Below are 25,726 nucleotides of genomic sequence, written 5' to 3'. Positions count from 1 at the left end.
TTTCAAACCGGTAAATCAGCCATTGCTTTTTTTACTCCTGCCTCTCGGCGTTGATTCGTCCTGCTTTACTAGCAGCTCATTGGAGTTCTAAATATAGTTGCCTTTATCGCGAGCTTATCGTTATCGGTCGCTCGGTCCCAAGTGGCTTCGTTTCGAAACGACACCCGGTATAGGTATCCCTACTTCTGAGCAAGGTAAGCGACACCTTTCAAAGGAAATACTTTCTTTAACTAGTTCATTTTTTTTAATTAACAAATGATCTCATTCTGCGTAATGAACACTTTGTAATTTACTCATTTTACGCCAGAGAAAATGTTCAAGGGAAGAGTTTAAATGCTACTATTAATATTATTTGTATTTTCTAATAAGAATTTATCACTTTAAATGTCAAAAACAATTTCAATTATCTATTTCGACAATCATATAATTATATAATCGAACTGTAATTAAAAATAAGTTTAAGCATTAAATTTTTTAAGTATACATTTATCTATTTATTCTGCAAGATATCATATATTAAATGCAACAACTAAGGAAGAGTTGAACCGACTGAATTTATTTGTTCTTGATACGCATTGTCTCTTGCATGGCGCCGTCTATTTATAATATTTATTCTGCAATTGATAAGATGAGTCGGCCGCCGATGCTACGTTCCGCATAAATGGCAGTTAATTAAGCGAAAATAAAAATGTGTGCAAAGATAATACGTCGTATTTTATTTGAAAATTACAAGATCAATCCACGAATTATGTGCAACAGATTACATATTATATTACACACTAAATTTTCTGTTATATCGAAACCTAGGTCGCGTTTAATTGCTTAAATAACAGAAAAAAAATTTGCGTGCTCTTCTAGCAATATTTAAATACATTTTGATTATACAGCTTCGTTGAGATTATGTAATCACCATAATTTTCAGATTCTTTTAGCAAGATGAGAATTTTTAAAATTATACTTTATTAAAAAATTATGCGTATGTATATTTTATATCATATATATATATTTATAAAAATTTAAATAAATTTATTATAATTATTCCTAATATCTCTCATCAAATTCTCAAGATAGTCCATAAACTTGAACAAAACTTTGTTATATTATATAATTATAATACATCAATTTTATCTTTTATTTAAGATATTAGGGTATCTCGCAAACCTGTAGATTCGGCATATTCGAGACGACGTTCGTTCATTTTAATACAACCCCACGTGAACGTGTAGTTTCAACACCTATCAGCCACATATATAGGTGTCCCAGGTAAGAGAGGTCTCTATGCATAATAAACTTCTTATCCCAAGACACTCCATTGAATCCTACATCTTTTCTTACATGCGTGGCACGTGCTGTTCGGCCTTCAGCTGGCATTTTTCCTCACGGAGTCTTCAGGTACCGTCGTTGCTCGAGCACATATGTTCCCTCACGCTTATCCTCCTCTTAGCTTCCGGTCGGAGAAGGGCCCCGAAGGATGGCATAAAACAAAAACTCACTTCTAAAATGAAGAGAGAAACGCTACGCTGGCCCCTCGTATACTTCGCTTAAGGATCCTGAATGTCGGCGAAGTAATTATCCGCAGGAGGTAGACTGTAGACCATTAAACGTCATTGCGTTTCAAAAGCGTAGAACCAACATTTTTAGAATTATTAGAGCGTTCTATTACGGTCCCGATTCATGTGGCTTTTCTCTAATTTTTTTATTAATTCTGTTTTTGTTATCATCTCTGAGATTTCCTTTATATTGATGACAAAATTAATTTGATTTAATTTCTTGGAATAACGCAGACGATTTAATAAACGAGAACAAATCGCATGATAGCTTTTATCTACATATAATTATAAGATTTATTTTTGCTCGACGATTAGTTATGAAAACGATATCGACAGCTGCGACACGTAGTAACAAAGACTTTGCTGATCGCATATAATTCGACCAGCGTATCGCGCGAAATCATCATCGGCCACCTTATAACCATTGTCAGCAGATAATATAGGATTTCAAGTGTCATCGGCTTTTAATTTACTTCATATGACACTCGTCGTAGTGATAACAAGCCGATCTTTCGCGCTGTTGTTAGCATGCGTGCGATATATATCGATGACACTGTTCCGAGAGAGTTGACGATTATAATTAGAATTGAAATCACTGGGTACATTGTAATAATCGTCGTAATAACGTTTAATTAAACGGTCGACCGTAATTAAAATCAACGCGGTCGCCAGGTAGAATTTTTTCTAATTACAGGATCCCGACAAAACTGCTTGTTACGATAATAATTAATCTCGCACGATACATCCAGACAGTGCGGTGGTTAAATTCAGAATCGATCCCACACAATCGCCACTCTCTCCGGATCCCACGTGAATTGTCCTTTCGGAATCGCTCGAGATCCAACGATCTTTAGACGAGATTAGAGATCCATCCGCGGATCTCCGTTGATGAGAAACCTCTCCCATCAGGATATCTCTCCCGCGGATTCTTACTTTCGCGCCACTTTCCCGACGCGAGACAATGAAAGCCATGGGATAATTAATCGTTGCCGAACCGAGCACACTTCACACGCTCGATAAAAAAAAAAAAAAAAAGCCACCATGTGACTCCGCCGGAAACCGCGAGGTGAGAATTCGACGGTATGGCTGGCAGAAAAAAACGTCGTCCGTGTGATTCCTTCTTTTGCGCCGTCGCGGAATCGCACGACCCGGTTTACATAACGTCGATCTATAACAGGAATAACTGTCACGCGGATTAGATAACGAGTTTCTACGAGTATATCGTGCATATTGTTCTACCTGGGAAATCACGAAATGTCTTTTATTACAAAAAACATGGACGAAAAAACATATCTGTCACAGCTGATTCGTCGTTGACAGATAAAAAGTATCGAAATGACCACGTTTGCCAGTCAAAAAGTTTTAAACCGCATCTGGGGAAGAAATTATTCCACAATAAAGGCTTTTGTTATCAATGTGATTTTGTGTGTTAAATAAAAAATTATTTTGCAATATATTAAACAGTGGTTTGCAGAATTCGTTTAAAGATAGAGAGAGCTATATTATATATAGCGTTTTTTCAATTATATTATATAAATCAAATAATATATTAATTTTTCCTAGAAAAGAAGATGAAATTTGTATTTTACTTTGTTGTGCGTTCGTGAAATTAATTTAAAAGTATTAGTATTTCTTTTCTTTCTAATCTAAATTAGAACCTGTACTCTAAATCTTAATTAGGATCTATAGTTTGACCTCAGTATAATGAACCCTTATATCTTATTTCTTGTACTGGAGGCTCTTTGTCTGGTGTTAGCATGAAACCGTCAGTTTTCACGGTTCCTCTTGTCGGAAAGAAAACGACGTTAAATCGAGCGTATCGAGTTTAACCGAGGTATCATTGAACCCATCGTTCCAGGGTCAGGAATTCCATGCAAAGGTCAATCACTCTCGCTTGCATCGCCGGAATCAAATAATATTTCGAACAAGCCGATCGCAATTTCTTAAAAGTATCATCGAATGTGCTCTGTGAAAATTGAAAGATTTTATTAGAAATAGAAATTTATTTCTTCCTTATTTCTATTAGCCTAATATTCTTCATTTGCGCGAAACAGAACCAATAAAACCAGGATGTTACTGCAACATTGTGCGTAATTTATGTTCCACTTCCACGGAACAGTAAACTGTTACATTTGGGTTATAAAATTGAGGATGCTACTAGATCGCATGAAGTTGATGGTGCTAATAATAATGACGAGGCAATGCTATGTAGTGTGGGTCAAAACTATCTTGCGATCCCCTTTTATGAATTACCGTTGTAACGGCAGATTTATCTACTTTTATTTTATCGATAATGCTCTCATCGTTTCACATATCTGAATAAAAACCATTGTTAAGAAGGACTGCATAAAAAATGCAAATGATGATTGACTATTCTAGATTAAATGTCATGTTTGTATTAACTATATGATAACAGATGTACGATGATATGATGTACGTCTGACAATATATTGATATTATATATAATAATTCAATATATCGAAATTATTATGTCCTGCGTTTTTTAAAAAATCCTGGATTATTTGTTAATATCTCTATTACAATATTCAATAGATTTTAAAGCCAATTGTTTATACAAAGCAAAATTTAAACAGCAATTTGGAAAAAAGAGAAATTTGCTTGTGCCTTAAAGAACCCAGATTGCTGAGGGAGGGTTAAATTACTAAGAAAAAATAAAAGTGAAAACAATGCGATCATATTTTATTATAAATTAATTGACGAGAAACAAAGAGCTGTGTTTTAAATAGATTAAGAATCGCGATAGAAGTCTCCGTCCTCAAATTACCACTGCGAAGATAATTGTAAGACACGTGCATATAAATATGGCCGACAATCGATACCATACTTGTGCGCACCCTGCACTCGCGTTCCGATAAGAAGCCTCTCGCGAGGGACCACACAAGAGCGAGATGTACTCGCTCGGAAAGATCCGTCCTATTCGCCCCGCGGATGTTCGAGTAGCTGACAATTGACACCCGCTTCCGGTCCTTCGAGCGATACAAAGGAGCCAGCCATGTCCCGAAGAAGAATAAAGAGGGGCACGTGCCCTCATCGCGTGCCCCGCTTTTACACAGAGGCCCGTGTCCCTGGCGATGTGTTCTCGGTACGTGGAACATAATACGCGTATACGGTCATGCTGGAAAGCTTCCTTCCTGCGAACACTTCGTGTGTGTAAACTTCTTCTTCTTCTGGAGCCATATGGTGTATCGGGACTTCTCTTTCTCTACGCGCAAGATGAAAGCGAAACCGCATGTTGTTACTATACTCGTTGCACGGCCGAGTGCATGCGCGTGCCGTCGCGAGGATGCAATTCGCGTGATAGACGTGCCGCAAATAGTCGCCCCTTCGCACTTCCGAAGAGAGAGAGAGAGAGGGAGATGCTTGTATTTAAATATTTTTTTCGCCAATTGATTTTTTCTCTGGTAATTAGCGAGAAATATGTCTTATTATTTTATTTGTTGCTGTCTTCTATCTAGGATGACCAACTCTTGATCAACCAACTTCGGGATATCCATCTTAAAAATGAAGACACAATAAAAAATCTGGACTTTTTTATTGGTATGATTTTAATTTTGAAATATTACACAATTATAATATTGCATATTATTTTTTAGTATAAATAATCATTAATTTAAAACTAATAAATTGATAAAATTCTTAAAATAAAATTAACAAACAATCATCAACCAAAGGTAAAAGCAATTAAAATCAACATAAAGTTTTTTCTTATCAAACAAAATAAAAATAAAATTCTAAAGTTAATTTAATATCTATATCAAATTTTAGTATTATCTATTATTGTTTTATATTATTTAATGTTATGTGAAAAATATATATCGGCACAAATATCGTTCTGTCAAAGATTCTTTTGCTTCTAATGAGAGTCGAAATTCGGAAAATTCGGGACAGTTGGCCACCCTACTTATATCGGTTATTGCAACATGCAATTTTAATTAATATATTGATTGCCAGACGCACGTGTGTTGATTTAATTTCCACGCATGTCAGAGCAAATTAATTATTTGATTACAGTTGATATATTAAAGGTACAGGATATACTTGTGCATACTGAAGCGCGTATTTATTTCAATAATGGCAAAAGTCACTTTGCGATAAGAAAGATACTTTGGTGAATTGATGATAATGACGTAATGACTGCATTATACGGTGGGTAAATCGGATAAATGCGTTATGCAATGAGTTACACGGAAGCGCAAATGATCATGTGTTAAGTACAGCCATTATTACGCAGCGTTTCTTCAAGTGCAGAATAAATTTCCGCCTCCCTCGTGCGATAATTTATTTCTTCGTATAAAATTTTTGTACAATTTCTCCTAAGAGGATGTTTGATTAATACTTAAAAAAAAAATAATAATGCTATTGATGATCAAGAAAAATATATAATGCATTTGTTTGTGCAGGACATCCGTCCGAATACAAGCATGACCAATGGAGGGTACCGCAGACGCATATAGTCGTTTTATTTCCACCACTTTTTATACGGGACAGACGTGGTAGTTCGGCCAGGATATGAATCGTTTTCGAGTTTACATCCTGTCGCATCTCGAAAGGCGGAACGGACGCGGTGTCGCGCGTGCCGGTTTTAAGTTTTTAAAAGAATAAGACAGCTGGCGAAGTCTCCCTTTTGCGAGAAAAAGTGCCGCTTTTATATGAAGCACTCTTCGAAAAATATTCCAAAAGTATTTTATTACGAAGAGAAAACGGACACTTCTCGAGACGATAGCAATTCTATACTTTGTCACGAGGGATTAAAAGAAGTAGAACAAAATTATTATGAAACATGGGATGTAAGAGAACCAGGAAAAGGGAAAGAGCTTATCAAGAGAAAATATATTCTGCTGCTTTACGTAAGTTTATATATTATTGTGCGCTGAAACATTAGCACCATCGCGATCTTTAAATCATTAAGTTGCAATAAAAAATAGTTACGTTATGCACACCGGAATGGCTTCTTTTCACAGGATGCGCGAAAGCGGTGCTTCCCCCGGAGAAACGCTAGGTTGCCAACCAACGGCATAATTATGCGGACATGTAATGTTGCTTAATGCAATAACCCAGCAACCTAGCAACTTTCCTAAAACGGATATTTAAAGCGAACTCACAAGTGCAGTTACCCGTGGCTGAATTGTGTTCGTACAATTAGCAAGTTAGATAAAGGATCGTTTATGGTGTACGTGCTCTTTGACTCAATTGTATCCAACATTAGCGGAATTGAAAAAATGTGCCGCAATTAATTACCGTTATTGTATTCATTAAAAATATTGTATTCATTAACTGCAAAAAACGTTCAAGCCGAGTATCATCAAAACTGCATCGCGAGTATTTTTTTAATAATTAAGTTTGCCTACAAATATCTGCGATTCTCTCTAGAATTAAAAAAGGAAAATTCAAATTAAAAAATTATTAATATTATATTATATTAAAATATTATCTTAAGCAATTATAAAATACAGACGCGTGTGCAGATTATTAGACTCAAACATATTTTTATATCAAGATTACTTCACAGTTATATTCTTTGCGTTTTTTAATAGACACACTTATTTAAGTTTTATTTTTTTTTTTAAGATTGAAAATTTTTTTATAATTTTTTGATCTGCAGATTACTCGGAAACGTCTTCTTTAATGATAAAAACTTATATTAAATCAGCAAGCTGTCACTGCGTGTTCATGAAATTGGTGTCATAATATCACTGATATTGATTGTTTTATCGTGTTAGTTTTGTACAAATCTGAATAATGTACATACACTGGACAATAATTTATTTTTAATTTAATCATAAAAATTTTGAGGTTTGGAGAAGAAAAATAATCTATTTATTAAAATATTATTTATTTATATATTTATTAAAATAATTTATTTATTAAAATATAATTTTGAATATTTTGTATGTTACAATTCAGGTTTATTTCCTCAAATAAATCATTAAAACAGTAAAAATGTTTGAGTTTAATAATCTAAACAGACATTTGTAAATACATCATTTTTTTTCTCCAAACCTCAAAATTTTTACGATTAAAATTCAATTAACATTAAAGATAAATTATTGTTTATAGTGTACATTATTCAGATTTGTACAAAACTAACACGATAAAACCAGTTAATATCAGCGATAATATGACATAAATATCATGGACACGCAGTGACCGCTTGCTGATTCAATATGAGTTTTTATCACTAAAAAAGATGTTTCCGAATAAACTGCAGATCAAAAAATTATAAAGAAATCTTCAATCTTTGAAAAAAAAATAAAACTGAAATGTGTGTCTTTTAAAAAAACGCATAAAATATAGCTGTGAAGTAATCTTAACATAAAAATATGTTTGAGTAAAATAATCTGCACACGTCTGTATTTTATAATTGCTTAAGATAATATTTTAATATAATATAATATTAATCAAAAAGTTACAAAAAAGTCTTCAATCTTTTATAAAAAAAAAAATTAAACTTAAATAAATGTGTTTATTAAAAAACGCATAAAAAACTGTGAAGTAATCTCAATATAAAAATATGTTCTAATAATCTGCACACGTCTGTATAATTAATTATCTTGATTTTTTTATTCAACACTATGCATCACGAAATGGTCCATGATTATTTCAATCGTTCAATCAACATCCTTTTTATTTTTTAATTCCATTCTTTTCAATAAATGGAATTAATTATTAATTACACTGGTTATTTATTTACACGTTCAAACATGTTTTGATCATTTACACTTGTGACCTGGTGTGATATGTTAAGGGTCCCACAGGAGGTCGGTGATAGACAGTCGCAGGTCCGTATAATTGGTCCTTCCTCTCCTGCTGATTGTTTTAAACGAGAACAACTCGACCAACTTTAAGTCCCCCGTTTACCCCACCAACACGCGCGCGATTATTAGCGACATACAGCCGCCGTGCGTGGAATGCTCACATCCGGTTCGTAGAGTGTGGAAGAGCGACAAAACATCCTATACGACCCCGGTCCGACGTAGATATTGCTCTAATCTCATCTAGCGTGTCACGCTAGCTCGATCTCTCGAAATAGGGAAACAAGCATAGTTATCGTTACTTGCGACTCATCGAATGCCCTTCCGAGCGGAAGACAAATTAAAGCGTAATTGGAGATCGCGTAATATCTTGTTCGAGGCTTATATGTACTGGTTTACATCATATTTAACCTTCGACCGATCGATGTGCGTCATCAGATACATATTTTTATGGTTTAGAATTTATTATAAAATTGCATTTCTCTCTATCAAAATAATATACAGTTTACATCCTGTTCTTGAATTTCTCTTATATCAAGATTTACGTTATAAATTTCTATAAAAAAACAATTTTGCTGCAATACTTTCGAAAATACAATTATTATTATTAATTACAACATTTTCATCAATATATTTATGTGTATTATATGCAGTCATAAGCTACAAATCAATATAAATAAAAGTTTCGTTTAAATTAAATTAGGCTCAGTCACATACATAAATCAATTTAATAGCTTAAATTTAGATTCACGATTAGTCATAGTTTATGAACGGAAGTTGGCGTACTATTAAATTTAATAATCAAGTGCACCTACTTAAAGTATCATCTGTGATCAGAAAATGTTTAGATGCGATAAGATAAAACTATTTTTAATTCTCATTAAACTCTGCATCATAAATATCGTATCGCTGATATTTTCTCTTAAAGTGTAAGTTGAGATTTTTTAAATTTTATTTTCCTCGCGAGCAATCGTCGACATTCACAAACTAGCATCGTAAGAATTTTATACGCACTTTATGACATTGATTTATCTATGCGGCGTCATTACTTGTGAATCTCTAGATGATGGTCTGTTTTTCTGTTCTATTTGGCGTCGACAGTCTGAATGATAATATATCTTCTGAAGTGTATAATGTGTGTGCAAAGCAGTAATGTACAGGCCGAAACATTCATTAAATAAGCTTCCCGCCCACTCTTGAGTATTAAAGACATAAAGTAGCAGTGGTGGTGAATTTTGTGAACGAGCTTCCGAACAATTTATTGCTTTGTAACACATCATATTAAGTCAAATTAACAACGCTCTCAAGTGCAGAAATTAATTGGAACACACTTCACTTTCATATTATCGATGATATACTTGCCAGGGATGCAAAGAAAATGTATTAAGTCATCAAAACATGTCATTTTCTTTCACGATACACAATCGAAGCTAATATCAGTGTTTGCTGTTATCTAAATAAAATTATGTAGATGATCATCTAGATTAAATTTTGGCATCATCTTGTCTTTATATAGATAATAAAAATATGTATATATCTGCATCTAACAATAAGATAAAAAAAGTGTTATCTATACTAAATTATCTAGACGAGTGTTTAGTTAATTTGGTTTAGAGTTTCGAGTCATAGCACATAAAAATACTTAAGTAGTAGAACTTAAGCATTATAAATAAAAGTATATGAATATATTTTTATATCCCTTTTATAATGTACAATTTTTTTTTATAACTGTGTTACATAAGCGGTCTTAAAAATAATATTATCTAGATGAATCGCCATATAATTTTATCTTTTATCCAGATATATTTAAAACAAAATCATCTTTATCTTCTTATCTAAGATAAATTTACACATTTTCATCTCATCTTTATCTAGCTAATTTTAAAATCATCTAAGAGCAACACTGGAAGCTAATAAGTATGCAACGTCGCGGTGTATAATTTAGCCGCGATATATCATTTTTGCAGTGATACAGACGCACGGGAGATAATTCGCGAGAGTCACGAAAGGGCTCAAAGGGAACACGGTGTCTTGCATCCGCGCGCACCGTCACGGCCGTCCGTTTTCCTTTGTCCTGCACTCTCCTTCGACAATCACGTCGCTACGCTTCGTATCGCGGCCGCCAATTCGCCCTTGTTCCCAGTCAATGCACCGACCAAGTCTTCCGTTGAACGCGCACCTGACTACGGTCATAACCAGCGACGATAACACCGACAAGGGTGGATTATCGCGAGTATATGGTGTATGGGAGTTTTCATGAATAATGCAACGTGTCGCGTCCCGAAGAGCCGCACGCCATGAAATTTATACGAGAAGGTATATTTTTTTGGCAGCAAAAAATAATTTCTTGCACATCTCAGTTCTATGGTGAAAAAAATATAATACTGATAGATAATATTATTTATCATAAAGAAATTTATTTACATGTATTTTTAAATCGTATGACTGATTGAATTAATATCGTATTATCGTTTAACTCTACAAAACTGCTAGACACAGCCTTACCCCGGGATTGCAAATCTGTTCTTAAATAAAAGTTTTAGATATGCAAATAAAACTACATTCCTTTCTACAAAAAAATCATCGCAATTCGAGATTATTACTTGCAGGTCGAAAATAAACAAGCGATGGAGAGTTCTGTCGCATTTAACCCATCCTCTTGACTTCACTTGACCAAGTGTCAATATGTCGTATACGCTACAGCAAGAACAAAAAAACACCACGAGAAATTTAACCTTGGATCGTAATCTTTTCCTCCAGTTTGTTAAATGCAATCCAAACAAATAAAAATTTCATTATTTTTTTTTTTTTTATTAAACTTTGAAACAAAAGCAAACATCTTCTCCATGAATCATACACAATTATTCGAGTCATTTATTGACAAAAAGCGAAAATATATAATCACTTCCTGCGATGGCATCTGTTTTTGCCGTCGCCGAAGGTTCGGAAAATGCAGGTGCAACATGTACCTGTGCTCAGTGCATTCCTTTTTGCGCAGTTATAGCAATATAGGGCCTATGTATAGGCTGTCGAAGCCTTCGATGACGTATATCTTACCGAACTATTTTCAGAGGTTCGCCGTAAAACTAATATTGGTTGTCGTAATGAGCTGCGAGAGTTCGACGAGTTCGTTGCACCGGAAGTGTCGTGTTCGTGCTTTAACTCTTTCGTCGTGAAATCGTGGGGAACTTTGGAATTGTAGCAGTTTATCCGTCAACGAAAAAAACACGCTCGAGAAAAATCGTTCGTTCTTTTCCCTTTCTATAAAAAGGCATGTTATATTGACATTGTTGTCGCTTTTCTGCGATACTAATTGGCTGTCTCGATTCGCGTTGTGCATTATATTCATAGCATCGAGCAGCTGTCATCGCGAGAGTTAGCAGTGTGTTTGACAGTTTGGCCAAAATAAAATAAAATAAAATAATTTTTTATGTTTTAAATAATATGTTATAATACTTTAAATTCGATTAATATTTTTGATAGTTATCAGTTGATTTCTGTCAAAAATATTAATCGCGGATAAAGTATTATAACATATTATATTACTTAAAATATATTATTATTTTAATTATAATAATATATTGTAAATAAAATAATATGTTATAATATATAGTTATAATATATGTATACTTTATCCACGATTAATATTTTTTGACGCAGAAATCAGCTAATAACTGTCAAAAATATTAATCGAATTTCAAGTATTAAAACATATTATTATTTTATTTTATTTTGGACAAACTGTCAAACTGCTAACCCTCGCAATGACAGCCTCTCGATGTTATGAATATAATTTACAATGCAAATTGAGGCAGCTAATCAACATCGCAAATAAAAGGCAACTTTTAGGCAGCTTGCGAATACAGAATTATGCGCGATTCCATTTTAAAATCAATGGACTATTTTATTTCTTTTCATTGACCTATACTACTTACATTTACTACATTATTTTATATCACCATTTTGCATTTAACTTTTTAATTTATGATGTCAAAATTAATTAATATTGCTTATTATTTATTGTTATATGTATTGATTGATAGTGTTTTTATTAACTTATGTTACTTTCATTGATCTACACTACTTTCATTGACCTATACCACTTATATTTACTACATCATTATTTTATATTACCGTTTTGCATTTAATCCCTTAATCATGATGTTTCAAATTAATTAATTTTGCTTATTTATTATTATAAATATTAACTTTTAATATTTTATTGATTTATACTACTTTTATTGACCAATACTACTTACATTTACTATATTATTTTATATCACCTTTTCTCATTTAACCTTTTAACCATGATATTTTAATTAATTAATATTGTTTATTAATAATTGTTATAAATATTAACTTGTAATATTTGTATTAATTTATATCACTTTCATTGATCTACACTACTTTTATTGACTTACACTACTTACATTTACTACATTATTTTATGTCACCGTTTTACATTTAACTTTTTAATTTACTAGAACAACACAAGCGCGCGCGTAGCTCGCGCTTGTATTGTTCTAGTATATATAAAATCCTTATCATTACTATTGCATGTCTAATCGTGAGTGATAAGATTATTACTTTGGAAAATAATCCTCTATAACACCGAATGTTATGGATGATAAAAACCTGCTTCATAATATATTCAGAGAACCAATGGAAACATTAGTGTTTAAACTTATAACTGAGCTGAATTCATTGATTATTCCATTATGCACTCTGTAATTTGATGAATATAATCTGTTACATCATCCGTTACATCTTGAAAAGACAATGCACGACATCATCCCGGCGCCGCATTAGTCATATTATTTTAATTCTCATTGATCACACAATGTGCTTAACAAACGCACTTTTCATTCACCCGTATAAGTTCGCAAGATTGCACTAATTAATTTTAAATCTCGATTCATAGCCATTGGAAAGAATAAGCGATATTGGCGCCATATCCATATAATTATTATAATATCACTTTACATGTCGCCACATATATCAGTCTCATTAATATTCAACGAATTGTCATTAAAATCATTAAGCTAAGATTCTAAAAAAATTTATGTAAAAATATAAAAAATATTTAAAAATATATATAAAAATATCTTAAAGAGAATATATAAATATATTTTTAAAAAATATTAAAGCAAATATATATATGAAGAATATATAAAAAGAATGTTGGAATAAACTTCTAACAAGGGATATTTAATTTTGGAAAGAGATGATACTTTTGCTCAAAATTAAAAATTTATACATATTTGCTTTATTTTATATAAATTTATAATAATTTTATTTGTTGACTATTTTGCAAAGTATTGGATGCCTTATCTTTTCCGACTCGCGATTTATGGGTCCACAGACGCAGATACTGTGGTACTGGCGCCGTGGCTATCATTACGTTGTTTAACTCGTAATGCGCCGTAACACGTACGCTACCGCGCCGTGTATTACAACCATTTACGCGTTTCAACGACCCGACTCACACATGAACAAAGCTGACACGTGCACATGTGCATGAGACACGGTACGCTAATCGTCATCGCGTCTGATGCACCGTGTAATGCGTTAAATGCATCGAAGCTTTAATTGTCTCAAAAACTCTGATCAAAGAGTTTATTTCTTTGTTATAACTGTAATCAGTGTTGTGTTTAGATGATTTTAAAATTAGCTAGTTAAAGATGAGATAAAAATATGTAAATTTATCTCAGATAAGATGAAGATGATTTTGTTTTAAATATATTAGATAAAAATTAAATTATATGGCGATTCATCTAAATAATATTATTTTTAAGACCGCTTATGTAAACAGTTATAAAAAAATGTAATTGTTTATGCGCTATGACTAAATCAAATTATCTCAACATTATTCTAGATAATTTAATAAAGACTACACTTTTTTCATCTAAGATGCAGATATAGATAATATATATTTTTATTATCTATATAAAGATGAGATGATGCACAAATTTTATTTAGATCATCTATATAATTTTATTTAGATAACACTGATTGTAATTATATATCTTCTGAATGGGTTATCATTTTTTTAAAGATATTATTTTCTATGTACATAAATATTAATTACAAAGCGTAAATTATATGAGTTAATTAAATGCGAATTATTGCATATAAATTGATAATATGGATTGATTAACTTAGAGATGTGTTATATAATGCCTGTGTGATACTTAGATTTTTTAATGCGTGTGCTTTTTTTCTCTTTTTAATTGTAATTTGCGAATGTTTTAATTTTTTCTGTCTAATTAAAAATGTTTATGTGAATGTATATAGTCTGATCTCTTCGAAAAGAATCTATATAGTCTCATCTCTTCCGGCCGATCCGTTTTAGGTCCACGTACTATCATATTTGTATGAGACACGCAAAACTTCCGGTTCTCTCGAACCCTTGTATGAATCTCATCCGGTCAGCTTTTGAACTTCGAACAACCGGTCTGTTCTCCGGATCAAACGTTTGCATCCCATTCAGCTTGATCATTGCACCTCATTGGTCGTCATCGAAAGAATATATTTTAGCTATTATATTTACGTATGTATCTTATTTAATCGCACAAGAAACTGCCCTTTTCTCTCTCCCGAGCTTGAATAAATATCATTATTAAAATAAATAATTTCTTTCATCAAAATAAATTTAAAAAACTATTTAACCACAGAGCCTTTTATTTTATTTCTGATAATATCAAAAATTATTCCCGTTTTCCTTCGCTTCATTAGCCATTGTTCTCCAGGACAATTTCTGCCTTTTAACTTCGGAATATATATATTTTCTACATCGTCGAGAAATAAAACGGCGCCCACGCTTCCGATTCCCTCGGATTTCATAGAAATCTCGTAGCGATAAACCCTAGACCGAGTCCATAAAACGCCATCGTGAATTGTCAGAGGTCAGTCGCATGACAGTTATTGTCAGTGTGCCTTTCGTATTATACGATCGGAGGATCCCTCCCGGGTTATGAAATAGCAATGGGACCGGATCTCTCGCGGCGGTACAGAGCGTCGAGATGCGGCGAAGCCATCTGGCGCACAGTGCTCCCATTCACTCTTTCTTTCGACGCACACCACCATCCACCATCATCCCTCTCCCATCCCCTCGTCGCGCTCTTGTCGTAGTAAGTTTCTTCATTCGATACCCCTTTCTCGTTCGCCGACCGCGGTATGTATATATATGTACATATCGCAGCGCGATATCAACTCTCGACCGTGATAACCGTGTTTGCGCCGGGTCGCTCGGTTGCGTTGAATTATTATAGCGAGCAGAACGTTTAGGTTTCCTGGGATGTTTTCATACGGTAACCTTCGCAGCGCGAGAAGAGATGGTCGAGATAGCTTTTGTTTCCTTCGCGTATTTGCGCCCAAATTTGTTGAGTAATTCAAGATTGATGATGGAAATATACATATATAGATATAAAAGGTATACAATATACAGGGTGTTTCTAAATAAGTGCAAAAAATTTAGGAGATGATTCTTTGTGGAAAATTAAAGGGGGTTTTTATATATAAACATATACTTCTATATATCCCTCCCTGAGGAGAGTTAATACACTTCTTCAAAGAAAGAGGTGACAATTTTTATTTTTTAATTTTTTTTGAAAAGTATTGATTTTACAAAAAAAATAAAAGAAATAGAAAAATTTCTAAAGGAATCAAGCTTTCTAACGCATATTTTCACATCATCACATTCCGATCGGTTAAAAAGTTTTAATAAAAAATTAAATAGGGGTTGTTAGTTTCATCCCCTTATAACGATACGGGAAGATTAAAAAAGTATTAATAAATATCCTTTTTACTAGTGGAAAATATCCACCAAATTTCATTTTTTTAACTTGTCCAAAATTTAAGAAAGAAACCTAATTTCTACCTTCCCCCTTTCAAGGAGTGTAACTCTTCAAGAAGGAATGTTTATATGAAAAACCTCTCTTAATTTTCGACAAGAAATCATTTCCTACAGTTTCCCGCACATATTTAGAAACACTCTGTGTAAGTATATAAAAAATATCTGCGCCACCTGGTTCTCGACTAAAGCGTGCAAGCGTGCAAGGAATAAGGTTTAGGACAAAGCACCACGTGTAGAAAGTTCCTACATACGTATTGAAAAGAGTAGAGTGTAAAAAAGAAAAAAAATCTCTTGTATAAATAACGCAGACTATTAATGGATCCTAATTCTCGATACAAGGCAGCCCAAAATAAAGAAATACCGCAATAATAAAATAAAATAAGTTGAAAAGATGAAGCTCGAAGAGGATACAATACTGAATATTCTTCGTTTCTTCGATTCCGAAATTTTTAGCGCCCTTGTCGATGGTCCATCAATAATCGTCTGCTCACGCGATTTCACGCGATGGACCCATACAATTCGGCGATTGTTCGCTTTCACTATGACATTACATCGTCTACAGAAAGAATCATCTGCGGTTTCACGCCTTGGTCGAGATGCACGCACGCGTCCCGGGCACTAACTTCCCAGAGAGTCGGAGGGAAACCTGTTCGCACATCATTATGCTTTTGACCGAAGCGAGAGAGGATCCGATCCCGGGATCTCACATTACTTCCTCGCGACCGCAGGAATTAATCATCTCTCCTTGCATCCCGTCGCCCTGTGTAATTTTTCTTTCTGTCCGCAAGTTCTCTCTTCCTCCGTGTATTTTATTGCGAGAAAAAAATGTACCGTTATGAAATCGGACTTTTAAAAACATACTTTCTGCTTGAAAATAGGACAAATGCACTGAAATTTACCTAAATTTCCGGATAACGAATTATATATTATATACATAGTTATTACTAATGAAAAAACGACATACATGTAAAAAACATGAAGAATTATTAAGTAAATTTAATTTTTAGCATTGCCAAGCTAGTATTATATATTTGTTATAATTACTCCGAGATCCCTTTTCGGTATTGTGTCATTAAGTCATTATTATGCAGGGCCTATATAAAGGCTGGTAAAACTGTAAGAATGTTAAGGGTAACAATCATTGTTGTTTGGCAACACATAAACTAGACCATCTGCGCCGGAGACTCGAACCACAATTGTCGATCGGCCAGATGTTAAATGTAGGTACATTGAAAAACGGTTGAGAAAGGATTCTCGGTACTCATAGAAACAAAGACACAAGTACGAGTGACTCATGGATTGTTGCACAATGCGACCCGCAATGCATTACCCATTTAGGAAATTATTATAATCCCGTTAAAAGGAGTGACGTTTTGAAATGATTAAAATTTTATGTATCTTGATAAAATATCTTATAATTTTTAATTAATTTTCTTCATACTTTTTCAGCTTTCAAGAGCGAATTTAGAAAGTTGGGAAACGTATTAAATCTCCTACAGGTGTGCTCCAAAAATGTTCAGTCATTTATAAAGTATGTGATGCATATATATGATAATGTTTCATGAAAAATTCTGATTTTTTTTTCTTGGTATGAATAATCAAGGACATTCAAGCGGATTCCCAGAATGCAATATCTCGTCCCACGTGGTGACACAATTGGATACTTCGGAAACTCCTGATGATATAAAGCTCTTTGACGCATGATTGGTAAACAGCCAATATTGTAACCGCATTAACATGCGTTCGCACGTAATTATATGCAATACTGGAGACGCCAACGTTACAGCTTGAAGTATTCTTCGAAGAATTGTCTTTGCCAACCGTCCACATCCGTCTTCGGTTATTGCTGTTATTATATTATTACGACAACTGATTCTCTTGAAACTAATAAATCTCCTAATATAAAAATTCTTGGTATATTAGTAATCCGAATGACATCGTAAGTATTAGTTTTAATTTTATTAATATTCCTATAAAAAAAGAAACGATGCACACGTGATGATCGAATTGTTGTCGGAATTATAAAAAAATTGAGAGAAAATAATATTAAACTTTTAAAGTCACTAAGCACTTATTAATCAAATATCACCGATATCCCTAAATCCGATATAAATAAAAATATACAGACTATTATAAATATGTATTATAAATGTGTATTATAAATGTGTGTAAAATTATTAAACAAAATGCAATTTCGCTTTTTTTTTATACACAGAATCATAATCGAGAGACTTTCATAATCTTACATCCCTCTTATGTAATTTATGATTCAGTCGTCTTCCACCGCTTCTTGCATATTATGGAAGCTCCGTTCGTTTTACGAGCGTGTAAAGTATCGACTTTAACGGCACGCAGTAGACTGGGCTTTCGGATCGTCCAAGTTTAACCAGGTAATAATTCGCGGTGGAGCGTGAATGAGTACCTATACTCGCGAATGAGTACTTTCGCGTGCGCGAGACGCTTTCACCAGTAGCCCGTGACCGATCCCCAAAGACATTCACGGCTCAGGAATTCCTTCGATAATACTCATGAATGAAATCCACTCGCTTTCGATTCGTTATAGCCAAGTCAATTAATTTCATGAATTCCGTTTTATGAAATTTTATGTTCGAGATACCGATAAACAGAATATAAAATTATTTCCTCATTACTTTTGTTAGTCCTTCATCAATATTATCCATTAAAATAATTCAAAGACAATGAAAGGTGTTAGAAAAGATTTCTATCTAAAATACAAATCATCAAACCGAGAGAGTTTGCTACGACATGATGATGATTTCATCTCCGCGTGATGAATCACTTGTCATCTATTCGTGAAACATTTTAAAATCGATATTTGCATACGTTGCCTATAATTTCAAGATGACTGTGTGAAATTCGATCGTGCAAAGCGCTACGCAATTTTCGAGATGTACTTAGAAGATGCATATAAGCGTTATATATTGCGTAATACGTCGATTATCTCGGACGTTAAGCAACAAATTCCGGTTCACTGCTGACTCGAGTGTTAAATCGCGGATGTAACGCTGCGCCATTCCCGCGTGATAATGGTCAAGCATTTCAATTAGGAATTATCACTCAGTGACATTGAGCAGGACGAGAATGCTTTACCGGGTAAGCCGGATTAGTTTCACAGACTAGAAAAATTCCATATGAGAAATCAGCTGATTTCCGACTGTCAATATCTAATTGATACATATTAAGTCTGATGGACCGTGACTCATAAAGGCTATTTATTTTCTTTATATTTATTCTACATTTTCAGTTTTAAATGGCGTCTTTTTCTATTTTCTATTGCTATTTTTGCTTTTTATTTAATTATTTTCTTTTTGAGATTTTTTTCGGTTCGCAGCAGCTTTATAATTCCTTCAAATAACTTATTTTAGTCCTCGTGTCGCGGACGCGAAAATTGTTTTTAGAGATCCGACGAGATTTTCGGTAGTCATTAATTAGTAGAATTTGTAGTCTGGCTTCTTCATTACGATAAGCCGGACACATTGATCTTTCTATAAATAAAATCGTAAAACGGTTTCTTCTATCTGCCGCGCTGGCGTCTCAAGTATATATCGACGAGTTTTCTTCCCTTTTATATCAACACCCGTTTGCTGTTTTTCCACGAATCGTTTTCATATGCACAAAGAAAGAAAGTTGGCGCGTTGCTCGTAAGAATAGAACGAGATTCACGTGTCGAACGAGATAAGGAAAGTGCAAGCGCGGCGCGATCTTTTTCTCCATTCACCAGATATCTGCAAAACATGAATGAAACAATTGATGGATTCACGCGAGAGTTGCGTCCACGAAAGATTAAATCGCCAACTTGAGGAAATATATACTCAAAACAGCGTCATTGTATTAAAGAAGCCATGATTATTCTAAATTTTTTTATCAATGTCAGATGATAAAAAGTTAGATGTATCCTCATACATCATTTCACATAATTTAATAATTCGTCTATTTATTTTTTATTAATATATAATATGTACTATATGACATATTATGTATTTAAATGTATAATTAACAGATTTTTCTATATTCATACAAAAATTATTTTCTATTAAGTGTTTTTTTTGTAAGAAGATGAACGTTCCAATCGTAACACTTCCGTGACATTTCCGGATTTGATTTGCCTTATCACGTGGACGACGATTGCAGTCGAGCTGATGTTCTTACTAGTTAACATACCGCACTTCCGGCTGTAATCTTGATACTTAGTACACACTCATCCGCTTCTTTGTCTAATGTTTGTGATAAGAGATTGTAATACGAAAAACTTCGTATATGTACGCTAATACTTTCATATTTTCAAAGAAGAAGTAATTACCGTATAGTATATATTTCTTAATATTCATACATCTAATATTGTAAGATATATTTTCGATAAGCCTTAATCACGCAGCGTGAAAAAACGAGGTCGATCTTGATCCGGAAAGATTACGGAGCACGTCATCCCGATTACGTCAACAATGAAGAATTCCACACCACCACGATGATGAAAAACGGGGTGGCTGTACTTTCTACTTCTTACCATGGCCGAAGTGTTTTCGTACGGCTGCGGTGTGTTTTCTTAAGGTCGTCCATTCGGTAAAGACTCCCAAGCCTGCCTGCATCCCTTCGATCCATCCGAGAAGAAGAAGAGTTCATCTCTTAGGTTCTCCGAACGGGCAAGCGGATAATAATCTATAATTATCCCAGGCGTAACAGAAGGAACGCGTTCGATGCTTCGTAAATAGTTGTTAAAGACGAGAAGAACAGAACCGGATTGGGAGAAGCCGATCGAAGGTATCCAAATATGCGATTCATATAGACCCGTTCGATCGGACCATTAGTATACAAATGGACTTCTCTCATTTTCCACTCGAAAGAGCGTCGGCTATTGTACTCTGTCGCGCGTTCCGTGTTATGAGGGAACTATCCTTGGATATGGGCAAAGATCTTTGGACGAGTTGTATCTTAATTATAGGCTATTGTGTATCCGCCGTTCGTCATCATGCGGGGTCTCTTCCACACGGTGAAAAGCCTTGACGAAGACGTTGCTTCGCGCCCGCTTCTTTGCCATCTCTTCCTCATCGTCGTGTCGCGCCATCATCATGCGGGTGAGACGCGGCACGTATTAATTAACGCTACGGACCATTTGTCGTGCGCTCTTTCTGATATCCTGCCTTCCGTGAATAAAGAAACCGGAGCGAGAAGAGAGCAGACAAAATGTCAGTCGGAAACGATGTTAAATAAGCGTTCTAATTGTGACACGAATTTGCCTACGTAATCATGCGTACTCGAAGATGGCACTAATTTGATTATATGTATGGCAAAGTAATGATCAATGATTCTCGAATAAATATATGTGTAATTTTGCTGTCGTATTTTACTGTCTCATAAACTTAGATGAATGAAAAGATTGCACAAATAAATTATTAAACAGGGTAGTTAAATTAATCGACCACACTAGCCAATGAATTTTGTCTAAGTTATGACTTTATCGACCATATGGTTGTGGTCTTTATAAAGTATAACTTGAAATTATTAATTACAAATTTTTAGAAAAATTTGTAATTAATAATTTCAATTTTTAGAAAAATTTGTAATTAATAATTTCAAGTTATACTTTATAAAGACCACAACCATATGGTCGATAAAGTCATAACTTAGACAAAATTCATTGGCTAGTGTGGTCGATTAATTTAACTACCCTGTTGATTAATTTACTAGCGATATAAAAATAAAAAACATTTAAATTATTAAAATTTCTGGCCGCCACTTTCGTAAATGGACACATTTGTTGAGTTTAAATAAGTGTAATCAGATTGGTGTGTGTCAATGACATGCAGTAAAATTCGCAACACGTCCTTGGATCACAAGCATCTCTATGTGAATCAGAAAGGTCTGCTATGTCGTGAATTCGGCCTTCCTCCAGTCACCGATGCGAAAAACGCTTTTGCTCCGAGGGAATCGCGAGACAATGAACATTTTCGAAATCCAAGTACAATCATATGTGTCACGTCAATGAAAATTTCATCACTTCCGATTGTCATCCCCGCAATATAAGTCTAATTTATTTTATAAAAAAATTAATCGGAGATGAAACAATTAAAAATATATCAAAACCAAATAAATACTAACTAAATACGTGACAGAAGCAAAGATATAACTAATAATAAAAAATTCATCGCAGAAAAAAAATATATATATAAAATTCGATAAATAAAAACTTGACGCTTAGACTGAGATAACAAAATGTGGTTTATCAGAGTCGACCAACGGGGCATTGTAGAATCGTAAAGAAACCGGAAACACGGCCTACCGCGCCGGATATTGCAAGGGTCAGGACAGACCTGAGATTAAAAAGGCGTAACGAGACATAAAACTCGATCTGCTACGCAGATATTCCACTTATTGTTTTAATATAATATATTTAATCATTTTTCGAATATTATATTAATATCAAAAATAGAAAAAAATAAACAAACAAAAAAGATTTAAAATGTACGATTTTTTAAAGTAGCTCGTCTCTCACGCGTCTAGTATTTCAGTGTTAATTGCGAAAAATATAGAGCTCACGCGCAAGTCGGTAATTGATTCAGAGCTTCTCTGAAAACATACCGCCTAATCCTGAACGAGCAACAAAAAAAGTCTGCGTGGATCAGCAGCGAGCGCGATTAAGTGACTCCGTCATGGTTACCATGGCTCGTTTAGTTTTTCACTGCGCATTGTGGACACGATTGCAATATGTGTGATATCTCAGTATGCAGGGTTCTCACAGAGAATCCTCGATTTCATCGAGACAAAAACTGCGGGACTACTTGTGTGCTTTGAAAATAGGGGTCCCGCGTCGCTGCTTTCTATTACTTTATCTATAAAAAGACGCTACTTCTTATATCGCGATGAAGATACGTACAAAATTTAACTGCAGCATTGATGTATGTCGCAATTAAAAATTTATTCTCAGGCAATGTAAACCATATAATTGTATTCAACGCCTATAATATTTTTTGCCTATAATACTCTTCGGATTAAATCGGATCATTGCAGTCGAACACACAATCGAAATGTGTGTTCATTAAATATCTGTTTTGTATCTACTAATTACGAAAAAAATATGTATGGTGTATGGTCTTGTAGAGGCGCACATATGTATCTCGGACGGGCTAACGGAAGCGATTATACATTTTGTACGACGACCTTTGTAACCCGCGTGCGAAACAGGTCAGACAACCACAAATATACAATGAAAATTCTTCGCTGTGCAGGCATCGATGAGAATCGCGCGAATATCTAGAGCTCGAGTGGAAACGAGGATAGTGACGCATGCACAAATGCAATAGCATTTTTAAATGCACCGACCTTGATCGTAATCAGGCGTGCGAAATTATAAAAACACTTATTTACCCTAGAAAATTCTTGCAATTTGTCCCTTGATTACTCTATCTTCAGAAATGTTCATGAGGAATAATTTTTATAATTATATACATTTTTCAAAACGTCAATCTCGTTCTTTAAATTCATTAATATACTTCAAAATCGTTATTTTGCATAAGAAGAAATCAATACAAAGTGGCATGATAATTTTCAAGGATGCCCAGTGTTTCTAGAAAGGAGACAAGATTTCGAATGACACACAGAGAGAATTTTTTTTTCGAATTTATCCTGAAAATCATGATGATCGTAGGACAATATGGTATGGAAAGAATTTTATGAGAATTTATCTGATTAATTTATCACAATAAAAATAATAATATCTATTACAATAAAATATAATATAAAATATGTTTGATTAATTTTACTATACAGTTTAATACAATTAATCAAACATGTTTTATATTTTATTGTAATAGATATTAATCAGAGAAATTCTTTCCATACCATATTGTCTCGCGATTACCATAATTTTCAGGATAAGTTTTAAGATAAAATTCTCTCAATGCAGTAAGCATGTGTTTTGGCTTTCGGCCACGGTCTGTGCAGATGGCGAAGAAAAATATATCCCTGCCTAAACGCCATCCTGCGACGAAGGCCCTTGAGAGAATCATGTTCCTGTCCGCGCAAAAAGAAACGCGAAACCGCATTGGCGCGTCGAAGTTGCAGTTCCACTACAGCGCGGACTTTGAAGAAGCCGTGAGAAATTATGCGGTTGTCATTAAAACACCAGGTTCCGGTCGCAAGAGTCACAAATATTTGAAATATTTACCTTGCACAAATAATTGTCACTTCGATATCATTTATCACGATCTTAAATAAATTTGCAAAGAAACATATTAATCAATATTTTATAATTACTAATAAATTTATTATTTTATTTAATAATAAATTTATTATTTTATTTAATAATTATTTTTATTTAATTTAAACGATTTTATTTAATAATTATTATTTAATGATTATTTTTTACGATCGTGTTTAGAAGGTACGATATTTTGTTGATTACGACAAAGAAGAATAATCTCATGGATTAAATATGTAATAAAATTTATCAGGCACCATCATATGTAAATACACACACGTGGTGCAGCTGTTAATAAGCGCTCAGGAAACATGTTGCTCCCGTTTTGCTAAACCGCTTTACGTCACTCGGCTGTGCGAAGCGTTTTTTATTCTACTTTACTTTATTAGACGCAGTATCGCCACTTTTTATACTCTCCCGCGTTGTTCTTAATCGTCTCCCGCGGACAATACAAAACTGTCCGCCCATTTTACTGTCTTTCTCATGGGTTCATTATTATATCACATTATGTATCAATTAAAGTTTACCATTAAATGTAAAAAGTATACCCAAATAATCTTCAGGTAACAGATAACTGTATCTTAAATAACTGTACCTTTGTATAAAATAAATAAAAAAACAATTTTCTCTTCATAGTAAGGTGCTGAGAATCTGGTGGGATCTTCTGTTCCGGTTTCCGAATTAATTACGGATTTCACGCGGAAATGTTCGTCGTTAAAACAGAGCGAATTTTGTAGGCGAGTGTGGGAAACTAATCACGAAGCACTCACCTGTTGGGGCGCGGCGTCAGCCGGGGAGAAGCTCGACAGGGCGGTTAAGGGTACCAGGGATGCGCATGAGGACGCTCTCGAGGGTGGTGGTGTGTGACCGGGAGTAGGACTTCCGCTTCCGCAGCTACTCGCGCCGCCGCTGGATGAGAGGCTCACGCTGTCTGCCCGTCCTCTCCACGGCGACACCGACACGTGTTTCAACATTCCTCCTTCTTCTTATCTGCAATCAGAATCCATGGATAATTTACCATTAAATCGCTGAAGAAACTTGCGAAGAAACTTATATAACTATATAATTTTACTAAAAATTCGATCAATCATTCGTTCTCATGTGTCAAGAATCAATTTGTCCGCAGATATATTTTTCATTTTTTATTCGTAATTTGGATCAGCTGATCTACATTGAAATTGAACAGAAATCTCTCAAAAATAATAGAGTGATTTGTAGATTCATTTGAAATCAGAATTCATGGGTAATTTACTATTTAATCGCTGAACTGCGGAGAAACTTATATAACTATATAATTTTATTAAAAATTCGATCAATCATTCGTTCTCATGTG

The 25,726-nt window shown here is 34.1% G+C and overlaps 1 protein-coding gene across 1 annotated transcript in view; it reads right to left on the bottom strand.

The window, feature by feature from the left end:
- The window catches only part of Rau (RA domain-containing protein rau), a 37,535-nt gene that overhangs the window by 9,221 nt on the left and 2,588 nt on the right, over positions 1 to 25,726 (bottom strand). The window contains exon 2 of the mRNA XM_083044228.1: positions 25,164 to 25,383. Within this exon, the coding sequence (XP_082900354.1) occupies positions 25,164 to 25,367 (204 nt within the window). The 5' untranslated portion in view covers positions 25,368 to 25,383. The remainder of the gene's footprint in view (positions 1 to 25,163; positions 25,384 to 25,726) is intronic.

The sequence above is a fragment of the Prenolepis imparis genome, unplaced genomic scaffold (assembly GCF_030444845.1).
Source record: "Prenolepis imparis isolate NDT839.2.m4 unplaced genomic scaffold, iyPreImpa1.0 SCAF_8, whole genome shotgun sequence".
NCBI lineage: Eukaryota > Metazoa > Arthropoda > Insecta > Hymenoptera > Formicidae > Prenolepis > Prenolepis imparis.
The sequence above is the reverse complement of the archived record's forward strand: the minus strand, read 5'-3'. Positions and strand labels throughout refer to the sequence as shown.